This window comes from Musca autumnalis, unplaced genomic scaffold, assembly GCF_047663935.1.
Source record: "Musca autumnalis isolate F117 unplaced genomic scaffold, ASM4766393v1 scaffold_1, whole genome shotgun sequence".
NCBI classification, from domain to species: Eukaryota; Metazoa; Arthropoda; class Insecta; order Diptera; family Muscidae; genus Musca; species Musca autumnalis.
This window is the reverse complement of record NW_027411644.1, coordinates 216,013,902-216,030,025: the sequence shown is the minus strand read 5'-3', so window position 1 is coordinate 216,030,025 and position 16,124 is coordinate 216,013,902. Positions and strand designations below refer to the sequence as shown.

At 34.7% G+C, this 16,124-nt stretch overlaps 1 protein-coding gene and 2 long non-coding RNA genes across 4 annotated transcripts in view; 2 read left to right on the top strand and 1 right to left on the bottom strand.

The window, feature by feature from the left end:
• Positions 1-620: 620 nt before the first annotated feature.
• LOC141391083 (uncharacterized) lies at positions 621-1,408 on the top strand. The gene is made up of 3 exons (XR_012409552.1): positions 621-778; positions 850-1,266; positions 1,346-1,408. It is a non-coding gene; the product is annotated as an uncharacterized lncRNA (long non-coding RNA).
• Positions 1,409-2,807: 1,399 nt separating this feature from the next.
• Prp4k (Pre-mRNA processing factor 4 kinase) overlaps positions 2,808-16,124 on the top strand; it is a 39,629-nt gene continuing 26,312 nt past the window's right edge. Inside the window, exons 1-12 of one of the 2 annotated variants that reach the window (XR_012408982.1) lie at positions 2,808-3,088; positions 3,176-3,625; positions 3,692-4,757; positions 4,822-5,154; positions 12,573-12,805; positions 12,868-12,976; positions 13,041-13,473; positions 13,548-13,651; positions 13,943-14,260; positions 14,808-14,961; positions 15,169-15,262; positions 15,344-15,435. Coding sequence is in view for 1 of the 2 variants with exons in the window: in XM_073960129.1 (XP_073816230.1) it covers positions 3,069-3,088; positions 3,176-3,625; positions 3,692-4,757; positions 4,822-5,154; positions 12,573-12,805; positions 12,868-12,976; positions 13,041-13,473; positions 13,548-13,651; positions 13,943-14,146 (2,952 nt within the window). In the remaining variant the exon portion in view is untranslated. Of the gene's footprint in view, positions 3,089-3,175; positions 3,626-3,691; positions 4,758-4,821; positions 5,155-12,572; positions 12,806-12,867; positions 12,977-13,040; positions 13,474-13,547; positions 13,652-13,942; positions 14,748-14,807; positions 14,962-15,168; positions 15,263-15,343; positions 15,436-16,124 lie in introns of those variants that run through there. The other variant, XM_073960129.1, reaches the window with a different exon arrangement.
• On the bottom strand, positions 10,530-10,798 carry LOC141389088 (uncharacterized). The gene is made up of 2 exons (XR_012408983.1): positions 10,739-10,798; positions 10,530-10,681 (listed from the first exon to the last, which is right to left on the bottom strand). It is a non-coding gene; the product is annotated as an uncharacterized lncRNA (long non-coding RNA).

Genomic DNA, 16,124 nt, shown 5'->3' with positions numbered 1-16,124 from the left:
GTTAAACGTCAAATGAAACCCAGATGAGATTTCATTTGTCGTTTGAGCTATGGAATTGACAGTTGAAATCGAGTGGATTTCGTAAATGTAAACATAGCATTAAGCTGAAAACACATCCAACGTTTGGGTAAAGTTTTGTGTCGTTTTGGCCGTTTTTACACTGTTGGGCATGATGCCGAAAAATTCAAATTCTTTTTAAATATATGCCGACAAACAGATCAACGCTGGACTTTGCTGTCGACGTCGCCCTGTTTTTGTTGTTTTTTTCTCAATGCCCAACACATGGTACAATTACACAGGTAGTGGCATCGCAAAATTTTGAATATGTTATGTCAAAACTTTCTTTATGTTGTTGGGGAAATTACAACAAAAATAATTTTTTTATAAAGGGAATTGACTTTTCATATTCGATCAGCTGGTGTGATACCACTACCTGGTAGTTCTGCCATGGCCCATGGCAGAATAAGAAGGTAATCTCATTAGAAAAACCCGTCCTTGAGCTGCCAAATACAACACTGCTTCGAAACAATATGAAAGTTTTTGTTGTTATTGTATGTCAATGACAACAATAAAAACATACAGTTTTGTTTACATTCTCTTAAAATATTTGTGTATATAATTTGATTGGAGCAGAATAAAAAATGCGACCAAATATGGTAAGCAGTGTGCAAGAAATGAAACAGACATCGCGACCAATTATGGACATGTAGAAATTCTGTGAAAATTTCGCTAAAATAACTGTGTAGAAGCAGATAGAAATTTCGTTCTTCTGTTTCTGGTAAGAAAATTGTGACATCGTGGAAAAAGTTCTGATTTTGATGTTTTTTATATTTGTTCGTGTTATTGCAGAGCTTAGCAATGTGTATTCAGAATGACAAACCAAGGAAAAGATCATTTGCTTGCCAGCAGCGTTCAAAGTACGCATCCTGAGTAACAACATCCAGATACAATCATCAACCATATGCTGTTAGCTAAAAAGCCTACAAATCACTCGCCGTGTCTGAGTTGGTGACATCATTGATGTCGTCTCTAAATTCCCTTTGGTCATTTCTTATTAACATATTGTTGTTTACGATTGAACGACCTTTTGTTGGAAAACAGATCGTTGTGAAGGTACTTCCTTTTGGTCCCATATGTCGGAAAACATACATTTCCTAGACAAAAAATATTCATCGTTGGAATCAGGCTAGAAAGGGCTACCAGTAGAAAAAATATAGCCATCTCCGTTAAGTGCCCATGGTAGCTGCTAGATAAAACCTGTTTTCGGTAAGTATTCCTTTGTAAATTGTTCAATACTTTCTTACCAGTTAACTTAAGCCAACATATTAAACGTTCATCTTTTTAGGCAATTCTCTTTTGGAAACGCTACTGTGCTGGCCGTAGTACCATGTGTGATCGTCGCCGCATTGCCCTCGTGGGCCCTCATCGTCTACAACAAAGATTAAGGTCGCGACTTGCGTAACATACTAGGCATTGAAATTACGAGATTTGAGATGATAAACGTGTTAAAAGTAGCTCATTGTGACCATTGGTTGTTTCGTCATCCGCACCGGGTCTGCATTCGCTCGATTTAACGAACTCTTCCTCAACCCAAGACGACCAAAACCGATTTGTATCGCCTCTTTAATCCGAAGAAATCTACGAGGTACCCCGTGGCCCATGCAATAATGTTTTCCGTTGTGTTCGTCGTCCATATTTCGTCAACTGATCAAGGTTCTCCGCCGGCCCACCGCTTAAATTGTTGACATGTCTAACATCGCCAAGTAAAACAAGAGAAAGTAAACTACTATATTGTAAGAATTTTTTCATAATATAAAAAAATATGTAACACCAACATAAGTTATGCAACGGTACCTTTTTAGGACTTATGTATATTGTCTAGTTAAGCAACTACATTTATGGATGTTTTCCAAATAAAAGTAAAACATCTGAAAGCTGGTTAAAATGTATTATTTAATTATTTTATTTTAGAAGAATGGGGGGATTTAGTAAACATGGTAATGGTCAATAACCCATATTTGGTTTAGGATATATATACTCCGTTGTGTTCATCCTGTATAAGTTAAGATGATGATAAGAGTTTTATGCTTGATAAATTGAAGATGAAGAACGAAATGGTGTAATGATGATGAGAGAGTTCTGTGGTGGCTGCTTGTCGGATTAAGGATAAAAATGGAGAATAGGTCACAGTATTGCCGTGAGTTCGATTTGTAGGTTTTGCTGAAAATAGATAGAAGGAAACCATGATAGGTGGCAAAATTAACAATGATTATGGGGTCTATGTCTGACCTAAAGTCCGTCCGAGATACACTTCATTACTTATATTAGCGACCTTTCCTCTATACATTTGTCGTCACAATCCCTTGAAAACTGGGAACATTTGAATTTTGCGAAAAACCATATTTTTTGTTGAAAGTTTTAGATATTTAGATATTTATTTTGAAATTGTCGTTTAATTTTCAAATTAAAATGTAACTGACATTTGTTTACATACATACACATACATACAAAGTGTGTCAAAATCGTTTTGACTATGAAGGGACGTCGAAGCTAATACAACTCTGTGAGCTGTGAGCGTGAGGTTACCTTGTATCATTGTATCATGGCCATGGCCCAACACAAAACATTACTCAAACGTTGGATGTGTTTTCAGCCATACGGTCCGTTGAGCGTCGCGTTACAACAACCACATGAAAACATCAGGAACAAACTTGGCATCACTTACACGCCTAATTTCATGAAATTTTTTAATGAAATTCGCGCTAGTGTGAACCGGGACGAACAAAATTGGCATCACTTTGGTTGTTGTTTTCAACGCGCAACGCGTCACACAACGGACCGTATGTATTGTATTTCGCCCATTACAGAGGCTGTAAGTATTGCCAACACAGTCACATGTACAAACAGTTGGCAACTTTCATAATAAACGCTGTGGTCTTCGTTGTGTTATTTTCTCCAATTTATTTTCTTCTGCAAAAAAAATAATATTTATTGGATTTATTATCAAAATAATTTATTATTACTGTGCTTAGATAATAGTTTTTGCTTGGCAAACAAAACTTCTCACAATGACCAGTGACGAAAATGGGTATGCAAAAGATTTTAGGATTTTCAATAAACGTTTTAGTAGCTCATGTATACATATTTTTTCTTGTCTATTTACTACCCCCACCAGCTACGATTCCAACAACGATGATGGCCCTCCTGAAGAGAAGCGTTCCAAACATTCATCTGGAAGTCATCATAAGAAATCGAAGAAACACAAAAAGCATAAAAAATCAAATAAAAGTGAAAAGTCACACAAAAAGCATAAGAAGTCTTCAAAGAAGAGATCTCGCAAGCATTCTGGCTCCTCATCGGGTAGCGAGTCGGAGCGAGAAGTTGTTGTGGAGAAGAAGAAAACTGGAGCTTTAAATGAAAAGTTCACCGAGATCATGGAAAAGGTGAAAAAGGATACGAGTAGTGCATTACGTGTGGAACATGACACAAAAACAAATAAATTTCTCATTACCAAACCCAATTTGCCAACAGATCCATGTAGTTTGGTGGAGGAGATTACCAAGACAATACAGAATAAAGTTTTGCCCACAATGGAGGTGGCTTCCTCCGGATCGGAAAGTGAAGTGTGAGTAGTAGTGTTTAGGTTCAAACATAAATTACTTAATTTAAATTCATATGTTTCTCGCTATAGGCCAGTTGATGATGCCAGTCCCGTTGTAACGATAATTGAAGATGATCTTAATTTGGAGGATCTCATGAAACAAAAGGCCCTATTGCAAGCCCGTTTGGGTGCTTACATGTCTGACACAGAAGGTGATGACAGCCGTCCAAATTCTGTACCCAAGAAAACCGTTGCAACCATTGATGACCACCACAAGACTAAAAGTTCTCATCTAGTTCCTGCAGAACTTCCTGCCACTAGTAAAAACATTAACAAAATTTCTAATGATTGCAAATCGAATGATGAAAACGATGTTATATTATTGGATGATTCTAGTGAAAGCCCAGATGGCAGAGGAGGAGGAGAAAGTAGAGATCGTCGTGCCAGTAAGAAGAGTCACTCGAAAGATGGGGAACGCAGTAGTAAAACAAAGAGAGAAGTCGTTGAAACCTCACGGACAAGAGAACGGAAAAGTTCTCGTGAACAAAGAGATTCCAGAAGCAAGCATCAGTCACATAGCCATAGTAGAATTCGTAGCCGCAGTCGTTCGCCAGGACGGAGGGGGGATAAAAGCGATAGATATTCAAGAGAGGAGAGAAGACGACCAGCAGATGTTGATGAAGATCGCAGCAGACAAAGACATCGTGAACATTACGATCATAATCGGCAATTGGAAGATTTAAGACAAGAAATCAATCGTGATAAACAGCGTGAAAATGACACTGCAACTGGCCGCGATAAAGATAACAAGGGTCGTGAGGATCGAATGCGTCAACATGATCGTGGCAATAATCGTGGAGGACGTGAACGAGAACGTGATAGAGATCGTGACAGATGGATGCGTGAACGATCACACAGTCGTAGCAAAGCTGAATCTGATCGTAAAAGGGAACGTGATCGCCAGCGTTCCACCCGAGATCGTAGTGAACGAAATGATAAAGATCGCTACAGAGGTTCTTTGAGTGAAGGACAGAAAACTCTACAAATCGATTCAAGCAGTGATGAAGATGTTAATTTGGACATTGATATTGATGAAGATGACGATGAAGAGAAAATCATTGAGATGAGACGTAAACAAAGGGAAGAGTTGTTGAAAGTAAGTTTTTAATAACTGCATTAAAAAAAAGCAAATGAAAATGTTGAATTTTTACTTCTTCTAGAAATTGGGTGTTAAAGAAGAAACCGCCAAACCTGCTGAAAATAATGATGTTAGTAGTGGCAATGATAAGAATCATGACAAACCTAATGTTCATGTTGAAAAGCGTTCCCCATCACCCGCATCTCCTGTAGAACGTAAACGCCTACGTTCGCGTTCCCGCTCACCTGTTACATCAGAATCATCACGTCAGCCTACCGAAAATGCGGAAAACACTCCTGATCAGCAGGAAAATATTAAGAATACTAACAACAACACTACTACAACATCAACAACAAAAGAAAAACGCGCCGAATGGGATATGTTTGCAGATCAAGATGTTGATTCAAATTTCGATGTGAGTTGTTGGCTTGTAAAAATCAATTTCAATTTATAGTTAAGGATAAGCTATAATTAGTACTTTTTAAGATTATTGCTCCGTTCCAGAATCTACAAATTTTTGCAGTTCTGTAATAGAGCATATATTGTCTATACGGGAAAACTGGTTACAATCTCATTGGACATCGGCAAAAAACAATATTTTCAAAAGAAAATCTTGTCGTTAACAAAAAATCCTGATAAAAGCCTTTTTTATATAAAATCTTATCGATAACGTATTCTATTGAAAATTTTATCTTATCTATATAAAATCTTATCGGTAACAAATTTTCTATACAAAATCTTGTTGAAAACGACATTTTCTCTAGATATTTTTGTCGATGACAATTTTTTCTCTAGAAATTATCGATAACACTTTTTATAGAAAATCCTTTCGATAAAATTTTCTATCAGCCCGATCATGAAAACTCTCCGTGAGTTTTCTCGCCTTCTCCTTTAAGTTGCAATGCAGAAAGACAAAACTCACGGGGAGAGTACATTCATATATAACACAAATTTCTGTGGAAAATCTGGACGATAACAGAATTTTTTATAGAAAATCTGGTCGATAACAACATATACGATTTAAAATCTGGTCGATAACAACATATACGTTTTAAAATCTTTTCGATAACAACATGTTTTATAGAAAATGTATCGATAACATTTTTATAGAAAATGTATCGATAACATTTTTATAGAAAATGTTATCGATAAAATTTTCTGTAGAAATTGTTGGGTGCCACCGTGGTGCAATGGTATGCACGCCCGCCTTGCACGCAGAAGGTCGAGGGTTCGATTCCCCGGCCAAGCAACATCAAACATTTTTCAACGGTGGCAAAATACCCCTCAGTAATGTTGGCGACATTTCCTGAGTATTTCAGCCTTGAAAAACTTCTCCATAAGTGGTGTCTTAAGACACGCCGTTCGGACTCGGCGATAAACAGTAGGTCCCATATCATTGAGCTAAATATGAATCGGGGTGCACTCATTGATATGAGAGAAGTCTCCCTTGTCCCGTATGGGATGTTGTGGAACAATGTTTTTTTTTTTTTTTTGTTAGAAATTGTTATATATAACAAAATTGCCTACAACAAATGTCTTCTATTAAAAATCTTGTCGATAACAACATTGTTATTCAAAATTTTGTCGATAACAACATTTTCTCTAGAAATCCTTGTCGATTACAATGTTTTCTATAGAAAATCAGCCATAACTAAATTTTCTTTCCAGAATCTAATCGATAACACAATTCTCTTTAAAAAAATCTTGCCGATAACAACATTTTCTCTATCAATTCTTTTCGATAACAATTTTTTTCTTTAAAATCCGATGTCGATAACAGCATATTCTATTGAATATCTCGCCAACAATATTTTCTCTAGAAAATCCGGTGCGATAACTACATTTTCTATAGAATATCTCTAGGAAATTTGGTCGATAACAAATTTTTTATAGAAAGTCTTGTCGATAACGTAATTTCCTACAACATGGTTTTCTATAAAAAATCTTGTAGATAACAACATTTTCTATAAAAAATTTTGTCGACAACAAAAAGTTTTCTAGAAAATCTTGTCGATAACAAAAGTTTTTATAGAAAATCTTTTCGATAATAATATATTCTATTGAAATTTAGTCGATAACAGCATTTTCTATAAAAATCTTATCGATAATAACATTTTCTCTAGAAATTCTTATCGATACCAATGTTTTTTCCAATAAATCCAATGTCAATAACAATCCGATATCCAAAACACATTCTGTAGAAAATCTCACCAATAAGATTTTCTATGGAATATTATGGATAACATTTACTATAAAAAAGGTTTCGATATATGTGTTCTCAGTGCGATTTTCAACATTGATGAAAATCAAAACAAATCGTCCATAACCAACTATAGTATTTGCTCTGTTCCAGAACCTGCAAGAAGCTACTAATTTTTACAACGATAATATTTTTTCCTTTACGTTATCGGAAAAAATAATAAAAATTAGTAGATTCTTGCAGTTCTGGAACAGACCCATTGTGTCCAAAAAGAAAAGTGACAACTACGGCGGAGTTGTCATCCTTCTCAAAAAACAAATTAATGGGCCGATTCCGTATAGCGAGGCGAGTCGTGTCGCGTTGCGAAATGCAATTTTTCGATTCCGTATGGCAATATCGCCTGACGTCGTCAAATTTTGTCGCCGAAATGTTCATTTTCCGGCGACAACAAATTAGCTGTCGCCGTACATTTTTACTAACGAATATAAATAAAATAAAATAAAAATAACTTGTTATCGACGATTATTTTCTATCGCTGTACGTAGTGCATTTTTTAAATTTTGTCACAGAGACGATAGACGACGCGACATGACTCGCCTCGCTGTACGGAATCGGCCCATAAATTCAAAAAAATTAAATTTCAAACTCCACTGGATACTCTAATATGCCAAACAACGAATTTAACAACCAATTTGACAATAGCTTCGGTGTACTTTCCTCATTCAATCAAAGCAAGTGAAATCAAACATGAGCTGGAAAAACTCACTTATTTCTTGGAATCAAAACCGAACGAACTCATTTGTGGCGATTTTAATGCAAGGCATTCTGTTTATGGCGATCGTTTTGACTCTCACAGAGGTAACATAGTAAAAACAATATTTGATTCCTCCAATTTCTATTGCTTAAACAATGGCAGCTATACATTTAAAAAGCGTCTTGATGACACATATGGATCAGTTCTCGATCTTTCCTTTACCAACACCACTTTACAAATATCTTGGAATACACATCCTTTTAACATCGGCGGAAGTCATCACTACCCCATTGTCATAAAAATTGAAAACGTTAATAACAAAAATCAAAAATTCCTTGCAAAGAAAAAGCTTCTAAAAGGTTTACAAGCTGCAAACTTTCCACCTTCTTTTGATGAAATACAGTCAGTATTTAATAATGAAGTTAGAGGGTCAACTTTTGTAATCAATGGCAATCATACTCCCAAAGCTTGGTGGGATGACACGGTCGATAAAACTTATAGGTTGCAGTTAGCAGCACAAAAGGTCTTTGATCTACAGAATAACAATATAAATGCCATCAATCTCAAAAAAGCCATCAAAGCTTTCAGAAATGCAGTTAAGTTTGCCAAACAGAAGTCTTTCAAGTCCAAAATTTGTGAGCTCAATAAAAATCCAGATTCTAAATCGTTGTTTAAATTTGTTCGTGGGTGCAAAAACACTTCTTTCAAATACGTGTCAAACAAAGTGGTGCTCCGAAAATGATAAAACTTTCCTAACACATCTACCGGATCAAGTTCCAAATAACAATCCAATAGACATCTCTTTAGATCAACAATCAAATCCTACCCCTTTCACGATGGATGAATTCAACAATACCCTGAGCAAGAAAAAGAAGCCCTCAGCTGCAGGAGTTGACGGAATAACTTACGAGATGGTCAATCAATTATCAATTTCAGCCAAACACAATTTGCTTACTGCTATGAACGATTCCTGGAAAGAGTGTAAAATTAGAGATGAGTGGAGAAAAATAAAAATTGTTCCAATACCCAAGCGAGGCAAAGACTTAGAGGTTCCCACCAATTTTAGGCCTATCGCTCTCATTCCAGTATTTGCCAAAATAATCAACCTTATGGTAAAGGAAAGACTCCAATTTTTCCTTGACACCAATCATATTTTACCGGACAATACTTACGCGTACAGAAAGCACCTGTCAGCATCAATGTGTACAAACCAAATGTGTTCTTCTTTGACACAGCGGTGCCTAAGTTTTTCGGCAATTTACACACATACGACCCGAATGCATAGAAAGAGCGTACGAAAAAGAGACAATGTTTTGATTTGTTTTTGTTTTGTAGCGTGCGTACATAAAAGCACACTAACACACAGTCATAAGTTGCCAATAGTTTGAATACATTCACATTTTGGGCTGTTCTCTTTTTGGTCACGTCTGGTATAAACCATCTGTTATATACTATCAATGTCCACAAGGAAAAAGGCGAAAAAGTGATCATCCTTTCTTTGGATATTTCAAAGGCAAAGGTAATAATCGAACTACTTTACAAAATTTTAAATGAACTTCAATGTCCAAATGAGATCACAAATTGGATTGTACACTTTCTAAGACAACGAACTTTAGTTATGGTTAAAGAAAATCTGGTAATTTATAATAGTCTACCGCAGGGAAGTTTGCCTGAGTCCCACTCTGTTTAACATATATACTCTTGGATTGCACGGAATAAATGATCAGTCTACAAAAATCTTTCAATTTGCTGACGATTTTATAATCTTGGCTGCACATAAAGACTTTGATGCTGCAAATCTCGCGCTTCAAGCAAAAGCCAATCAATTCTGCAGTCTTTTGGAATCATTAAACCTAACATATAACGTAGAGAAAACCGCTGTGATGTATGTGGCAAAAGGACCTAGGAAAATTCCTCAGATTACCATACGCGGATCATCAATCAACGCTGTAGAAAAAATCAAATTTTTGGGAAGGCATATAAAAAATAGCCTCACACTAAAAAATCATTATGATGAAGCTTTAGACTCCTGTAAAACTACATTAAATGCGTTAAAAATGATTAATGCAAAGAAAGAAGGCGTACACCCCAGTATTTCTATTAATCTCGCTAAATCGCTGCTTTTTCTAAAGTTGAGTATTCAATTTCTAAATATATCAATAAAAAAATAACAACATTCCAGAATCAAATTCTGAGAAAAAACCTTGGCTTAACCCCATCAACACCAGTTCATATAATATATGCTTTGGCAGTTGTTTTACCTCCCGAACAACGATCGTTATATCTTACTGCAAAAGAACTCTTAAAATTCAAAATGTTTCATAATGAATCATACAGTAAATTTGTCTCAAATGCGACAAACAAAACCAGTCTTGGTCTAGTATACAACAAATTCAAAGATGTATTTGATAAAACAAAAATTTATCCTTTTGTCAAACCGGAAAACAAAACTAAATTTCTTCTAAATATATTCAATGTTTCTAAACACGCACAATCAAATGAATTTTTCAAAACAAATGTGTTACAAAAGCTCGAGGAATACAAATCTATAGGTGCCTCCATTTGGGCAACAGATGCCTCCGTCGTTGGAAATGCTACAGCCTGCGGTGTATGCAACATATCAGCCAATCAAAACTTTCTCTTCAAAATTAACGGCAAATGCTCTTCCCTCATGGGGGAACTCAATGCAATAAACAAAGCGATTGACTTAATAATCGAAGACCGCATCCAAAAAGCGGTAATATTGACGGACAGTAAAAATGCATGTATCCTGTTGAAAATACATCTCAGAATTACTTGGCCAATGAAATCAACAATAAAATAAACAATTCTATGATTGACTTAATCATTTTTATTTGGATTCCATCACACATCGGCATTCTTCCCAATGAAAGGGCAGATTATTACGCGAAACTAGCTGTTGAGGCCGGTTGTCCAATTCCAACACTTTTATCAGTAAAGGATGCACTCTCCATCATATACAACTCCCTATGGGATGAATGGGTTAGCAAGTTTAAAATATTATCTCTATCAAAGGGTACATACTTTGCTAAATTTTTCCGGAACCAACTATATGCCACTGGTTCTCTGGGTCGCCGCTCACACTAGAGCTGGCAAACTATCGATAGTTCGACTATCGTTTTGATTGCTGTCGTAAAACAAAGGTTACGTCGGCAACCAAAACAAGTTATTTGAGTTATCTGTCCCGCATCTTTCAAAACATAATTGCTTTTGAGTCCGATATAAACGAAGCTTTGAGACAGCGATCAAAACGATAGTCGAACTATCGATAGTTTGCCAGCTCTGGCTCACACCGGATGAAATCAAGACTATAAACCGACTCCTCACAGGTCATTCTTACTCGAAACCATACCTATTTAAAGTACAAAGTATATCCACGAATCTCTGCGAAAGCTGCAATATAATAGAAGACGAAAATCACTTGATATTCGAATGCACCAGATTTAATCATATACGTGCCAGTTTTAACTTCTTCAATCAATTCAACAACCTAACCGATCTTTTGAGTAGTCGCACAAATGACACTCTCAAAGAACTCTGCAAATTCATTAAGTCTACTAAAATTGAACTTTAGTCAACAACAAAAAGTATAAATGTAAACAATCAATACCAAATACATAACCAGTCGTGGCATACGAGTACTTCGGGTACTCTACCAACTACAACCCTAATTCCAAAAAAAAAAGTTTTCTATAGGAAATTTTATGGATAACAAAATTTTCTGCAGAAAATCTTGTCGATAACAATATTTTCTACACATAATTTCATCGGTAACAAAATGTTTTCTGGAAAAACTTGTCGATAACAGCATTTTTATACAAAATCTTGCCGAAAACAGCATTTTCTATATACAATCTTGCCGATAACATTTTCTCTAGAAATTCCTGCCGATATTTTCCGTAGAAAATATCGCCAATAACAACAGTATCTATAGAAAATCTCAAGAAGGTCTTGTCTCTAACTAAGTTTTCTTTAGAAAATCTTGTCGATAACGAAATTTTCTTGTGGTTAACTTATTCGTTTTGAAATCATGTCGATAACAGCCATTTCTATATAAAATCTTTTCGATAACACTTTTTAAAAAATCTTGTGGATAGCGAAGTTTTCTTGTCGATAAGTACATATTCGATTTTAAAACTGTTCGATTACAGCATTTTCTATAGACAATTTTATCGACATTAAAATGTTCTCTAGAAAATCGAAAACGACATTTTGTACAGAAAATCTTTTCGATAACAACATTTTGTACGAAAGATCTGTTCTGTTTTCCATAAAAAATTTGTTACAAAATTTTTTATAGAAAATCTTATCGATAACAACAGTATATAGAGAATCTTGTCGATAACAAATTTTCTATAAAAAATATTGTAGGTAACAACATTTTCTCTAAAAATTCTTGTCGATAATAAAGTTTTCTGTAGAAGATATCGCCGATGAGAAAGTTTTCCTCAAAAAATCTTGTCGATAAAAAAGATTTCTTCGGAAAATCTTCTTGATAACAATATTTCTGTAAAAAATCTTGCCGAACACGCAGGTATCTATCTACAAACAACAAATTTGTATAGAAAAACTTGTCGATAACAACATTTTCTCTAGAAATTCTTGTCGATCACTATTGCTCTGTTCCAGAACCTGCAACAAGCTACTATTTTTTACTACGATAACATTTTTCCTTTATGTTATCGACAAAAATAGTAAAATTTAGTAGATTCTTGCAGTACTGGAACAGACCATAAATGTCTTGAGTTTATGGGTAAAAAGGGAGAAAGAGAGCTCCGCCAGCTCTCCTAAAAGCTTAACAAATTTCTTGTAATTTCATAATTAAATTCCTTTACCATTTCATCTTTCTCTCTTAAAGTCTCCCAACACAATTGTTCAAAATAAAAACATGGCTGAGAATCCTGCATTAACAGACAATTGGGACGATGCCGAAGGTTATTATCGTGTACGTATTGGTGAAGTTTTAGATAATCGCTATGTGGTTAGTGGCTATACAGGCCAAGGTGTGTTCAGTAATGTCATAAGAGCCAGAGATCAGGCCAGAGGAAATGCCAATGTAGCTGTGAAAATTATAAGGAACAATGAAATTATGTAAGCTTTAATTGTCTTCGGGCAGGAGTTTCAGTTGTTAATCAATGTTTTCTCTTTTCCAGGCACAAAACTGGTTTACGTGAATTGGAAATACTTAAGAAACTTAATGATGCTGACCCCGATGATAGATTCCATTGCCTGAGACTATTTCGTCATTTCTTTCATAAACAGGTAAATGATGTTTAAAGATTGGATTCCCTACAAAATTATTATATTGGTTCTAAACTCATTTCAGCATCTTTGTATGGTCTTTGAACCATTGGCTATGAATTTACGTGAGGTCTTGAAAAAATATGGTAAAAATGTTGGTCTACACATCAAGGCTGTACGCAGTTATACCCAACAATTATTTTTGGCATTGAAATTATTAAAAAAAACTGGCATCTTACATGCCGACATTAAACCTGACAATATTCTGGTAAATGAAAATAATTTAATTTTGAAATTGTGTGATTTTGGTTCGGCCTCAACTATTAACGACAATGAAATAACACCCTATTTAATTTCACGATTTTATCGTGCACCTGAAATTATATTAGGCATACCTTATGATTATGGTATCGATATGTGGTCAGCTGGATGTACCATATATGAATTGTACACCGGAAAGATTTTATTCAGTGGCAAGAGTAATAATCAAATGTTGAAATTTTTTATGGATTTAAAAGGTGTGTATAATTTGTTAGAAAAAAATAGTTTGTTAAATTTTGAAATCATTTTGTTTTGTATATTTTCTCCACAGGCAAAATTCCCAATCGCATTATACGCAAGGGTCAATTTAAAGATCAACATTTTGATCAAAGCTGCAATTTCCTTTATCATGAAATTGATAAAGTTACTGAGAGGGTAAGTTTCTTTTTGTTTAATATTGTTTAAAATTATATATTTAGAAATTTGAACTTAAGTCTAGGAAGTAGAGTTTAAGTTACTGGTATAAATGTCTTTGCAAAATGGACCCTCCGCTATGGTATTGGGTTTAAATCCAGTTTGATTTGTTTACAATAGTATATTTTTTCTTGGCGATATGGACCCCGAAATTTCCCAAAGGAAAGCTGAATATTTCTTTTTTACTTCTTACGCCTTTATTATGTTTAACTAACTCTTATTCCATTTTTTGTATTTTTTTCTTGTTCACAGGAAAAAATTGTTGTTATGCCAGTCATAAAGGCGACACGCAACTTACAACAAGAATTGATTGCCGATCAAAATTTGCCCGACGATCAACATCGTAAGGTTACCCAACTAAGGGATTTATTGGATAATATATTTGCTTTGGATCCCTCGAAACGCATTTCATTGAATCAGGCTCTTGTACATCCATTCATACAAGAAAAGATGTAAATTTTGCTTGGCATGCAACAACCAATGGAAGGAGAAGCAATGACAGATGATGTTGGAGACACAGAAGTTATTGTTTCGCTGCTAAATGTTGTCCTAGCTAGCAATGCTCTAAATGTAAATTTTTATCATACACTATAATTATATAATTATCATAAACAATACAATTTATTTACCAAACTAATGAGGTAGTTATTAAAGTAAGGATGTTCAATTTTTTTATTTGGTGTGTATAAAAATGAAACCCCCCCCCACATTGGAAAGCAAAACTGAAAAAAATATATTTGTAATATTTGAAATTTTGTTTGTAAAAGTACATAATTCACAAGAGAGATACTAACTATTTTGAAATGTTTTAAAATGTATTACGATAACAATAACTACAACAAAAACATCTATACGCCCCCAATGTAGGCATGTCGTCTGATTTAAGCTATTTTATTTTAGTGTAAAAAGAACAATTTCAAAACAACACATGAAATTGTAGTGTGTTGTTGTAATAAGCAATGTCTAAATTAGTAAAGATAAAATAACATTTCAGTCTGTGACCAAAAGGAAAACAACAACAAATGAAGCATGTATTATTTTTATTAAATTACCTAAATTACACAGCATTTTCTTTCATTGACTGTGGCTGGTTATATTAACTTTTCTACATTTTCAGAATTCCAACCATGACAACATCAAAGAGATATGCAGCTCTCGTTACCCCACCAAGAGTTCGATCTTTCCACAAAAAAATGCCGTGACAAACTAACATCAAAAACTTGAATTGTTTTGAAAGTAACGCCTTGATCATGTGAAAGAGTGCAACTCTGGTAATAATAATGGGCAAAATTGCATTGAATTTACTTCATATTAAAAATGTTAAATTACAAGAAGGAAAACACACAAGAACTCTTTAATCCAAAAACCCTAACCCGGGTCATATCCGCCTTAAATAGTTCTTGTATTTGTTTTTCTCAAAAAATCATTCTCTTTTATAACCCTTACCTAAAGTACTGTCTCTTTTTTCAAATTTTCAGAATATATTTGCTGTATGTGTGGTTGGGTGACACACACAAAGGCAGATGAGAGTTTGTTGTTTATATAAGTATAGTTAAAATTGGTTCTAAAGTCGTAAGTCGTTAACGTTTTAATCTTAACTTGACGATTTTTATAAGTATCATTATTTCTTTTTTTCTTCTTTTCTTTCATCAGATGCATGTTGTGTACAGGGAGAGTGATTGCCAATAAAAACAAAACTCTGGACTTTAACACAATATTGAGAAAACCAAAAATGGAAACAAAAGGTTTGATAATTACCCTAATACACTATTGAAAATTACAACAAGTGATGCGACAGCGTAGCTAAAGATATACATATCTTAATATTTCTAGGTCTTATTAGAAACCATAAACAATTGTATAAAGTATTTTATACTTTTTTCAAGCACCAAATGACCACCAAGTGCGGATTTTTAAAGATTATTTTCCAAGCATTGAATGAATCGCCTACAAGCGTGGATTTTTAAAAATTATATTTCAAGCACCAAATAACCACCAATCGTGAATTTTTAAAAATTATTTTTCAAGCACCGAATGACCACCAAGCATGGATTTTCAAAGAATGTTTTGCAAGCAAAAGCCTGTACTCCTCCCGGAATTGTCTATCTATACATATAAAAGAGCTTAGTGATGACTGAGTGAGTGAGTGACTGACTGGCATATCATCGCCCAGACGAAACCGCTGAAGCTAGAAAGCTGAAATTTTGACTGTGGGTTGCTGTTGGTGTGTAGGGGTGAGATAAGGCTGGGTTTTTGGAAATTCGACCTAGAGTGGTACGAAAAGTACTAAAAGGTACTATATATGGTACCCTTTGTATTAGGCAAACGGGAAGAGCTAGAATTCTGAAATTTGGAATGAGGGTAACGGATGGAGAGTTAGAAAGATGTACCAAATGGTTTTTGGAAATTCGACCTCTAAGTGTACGAAAAGTAC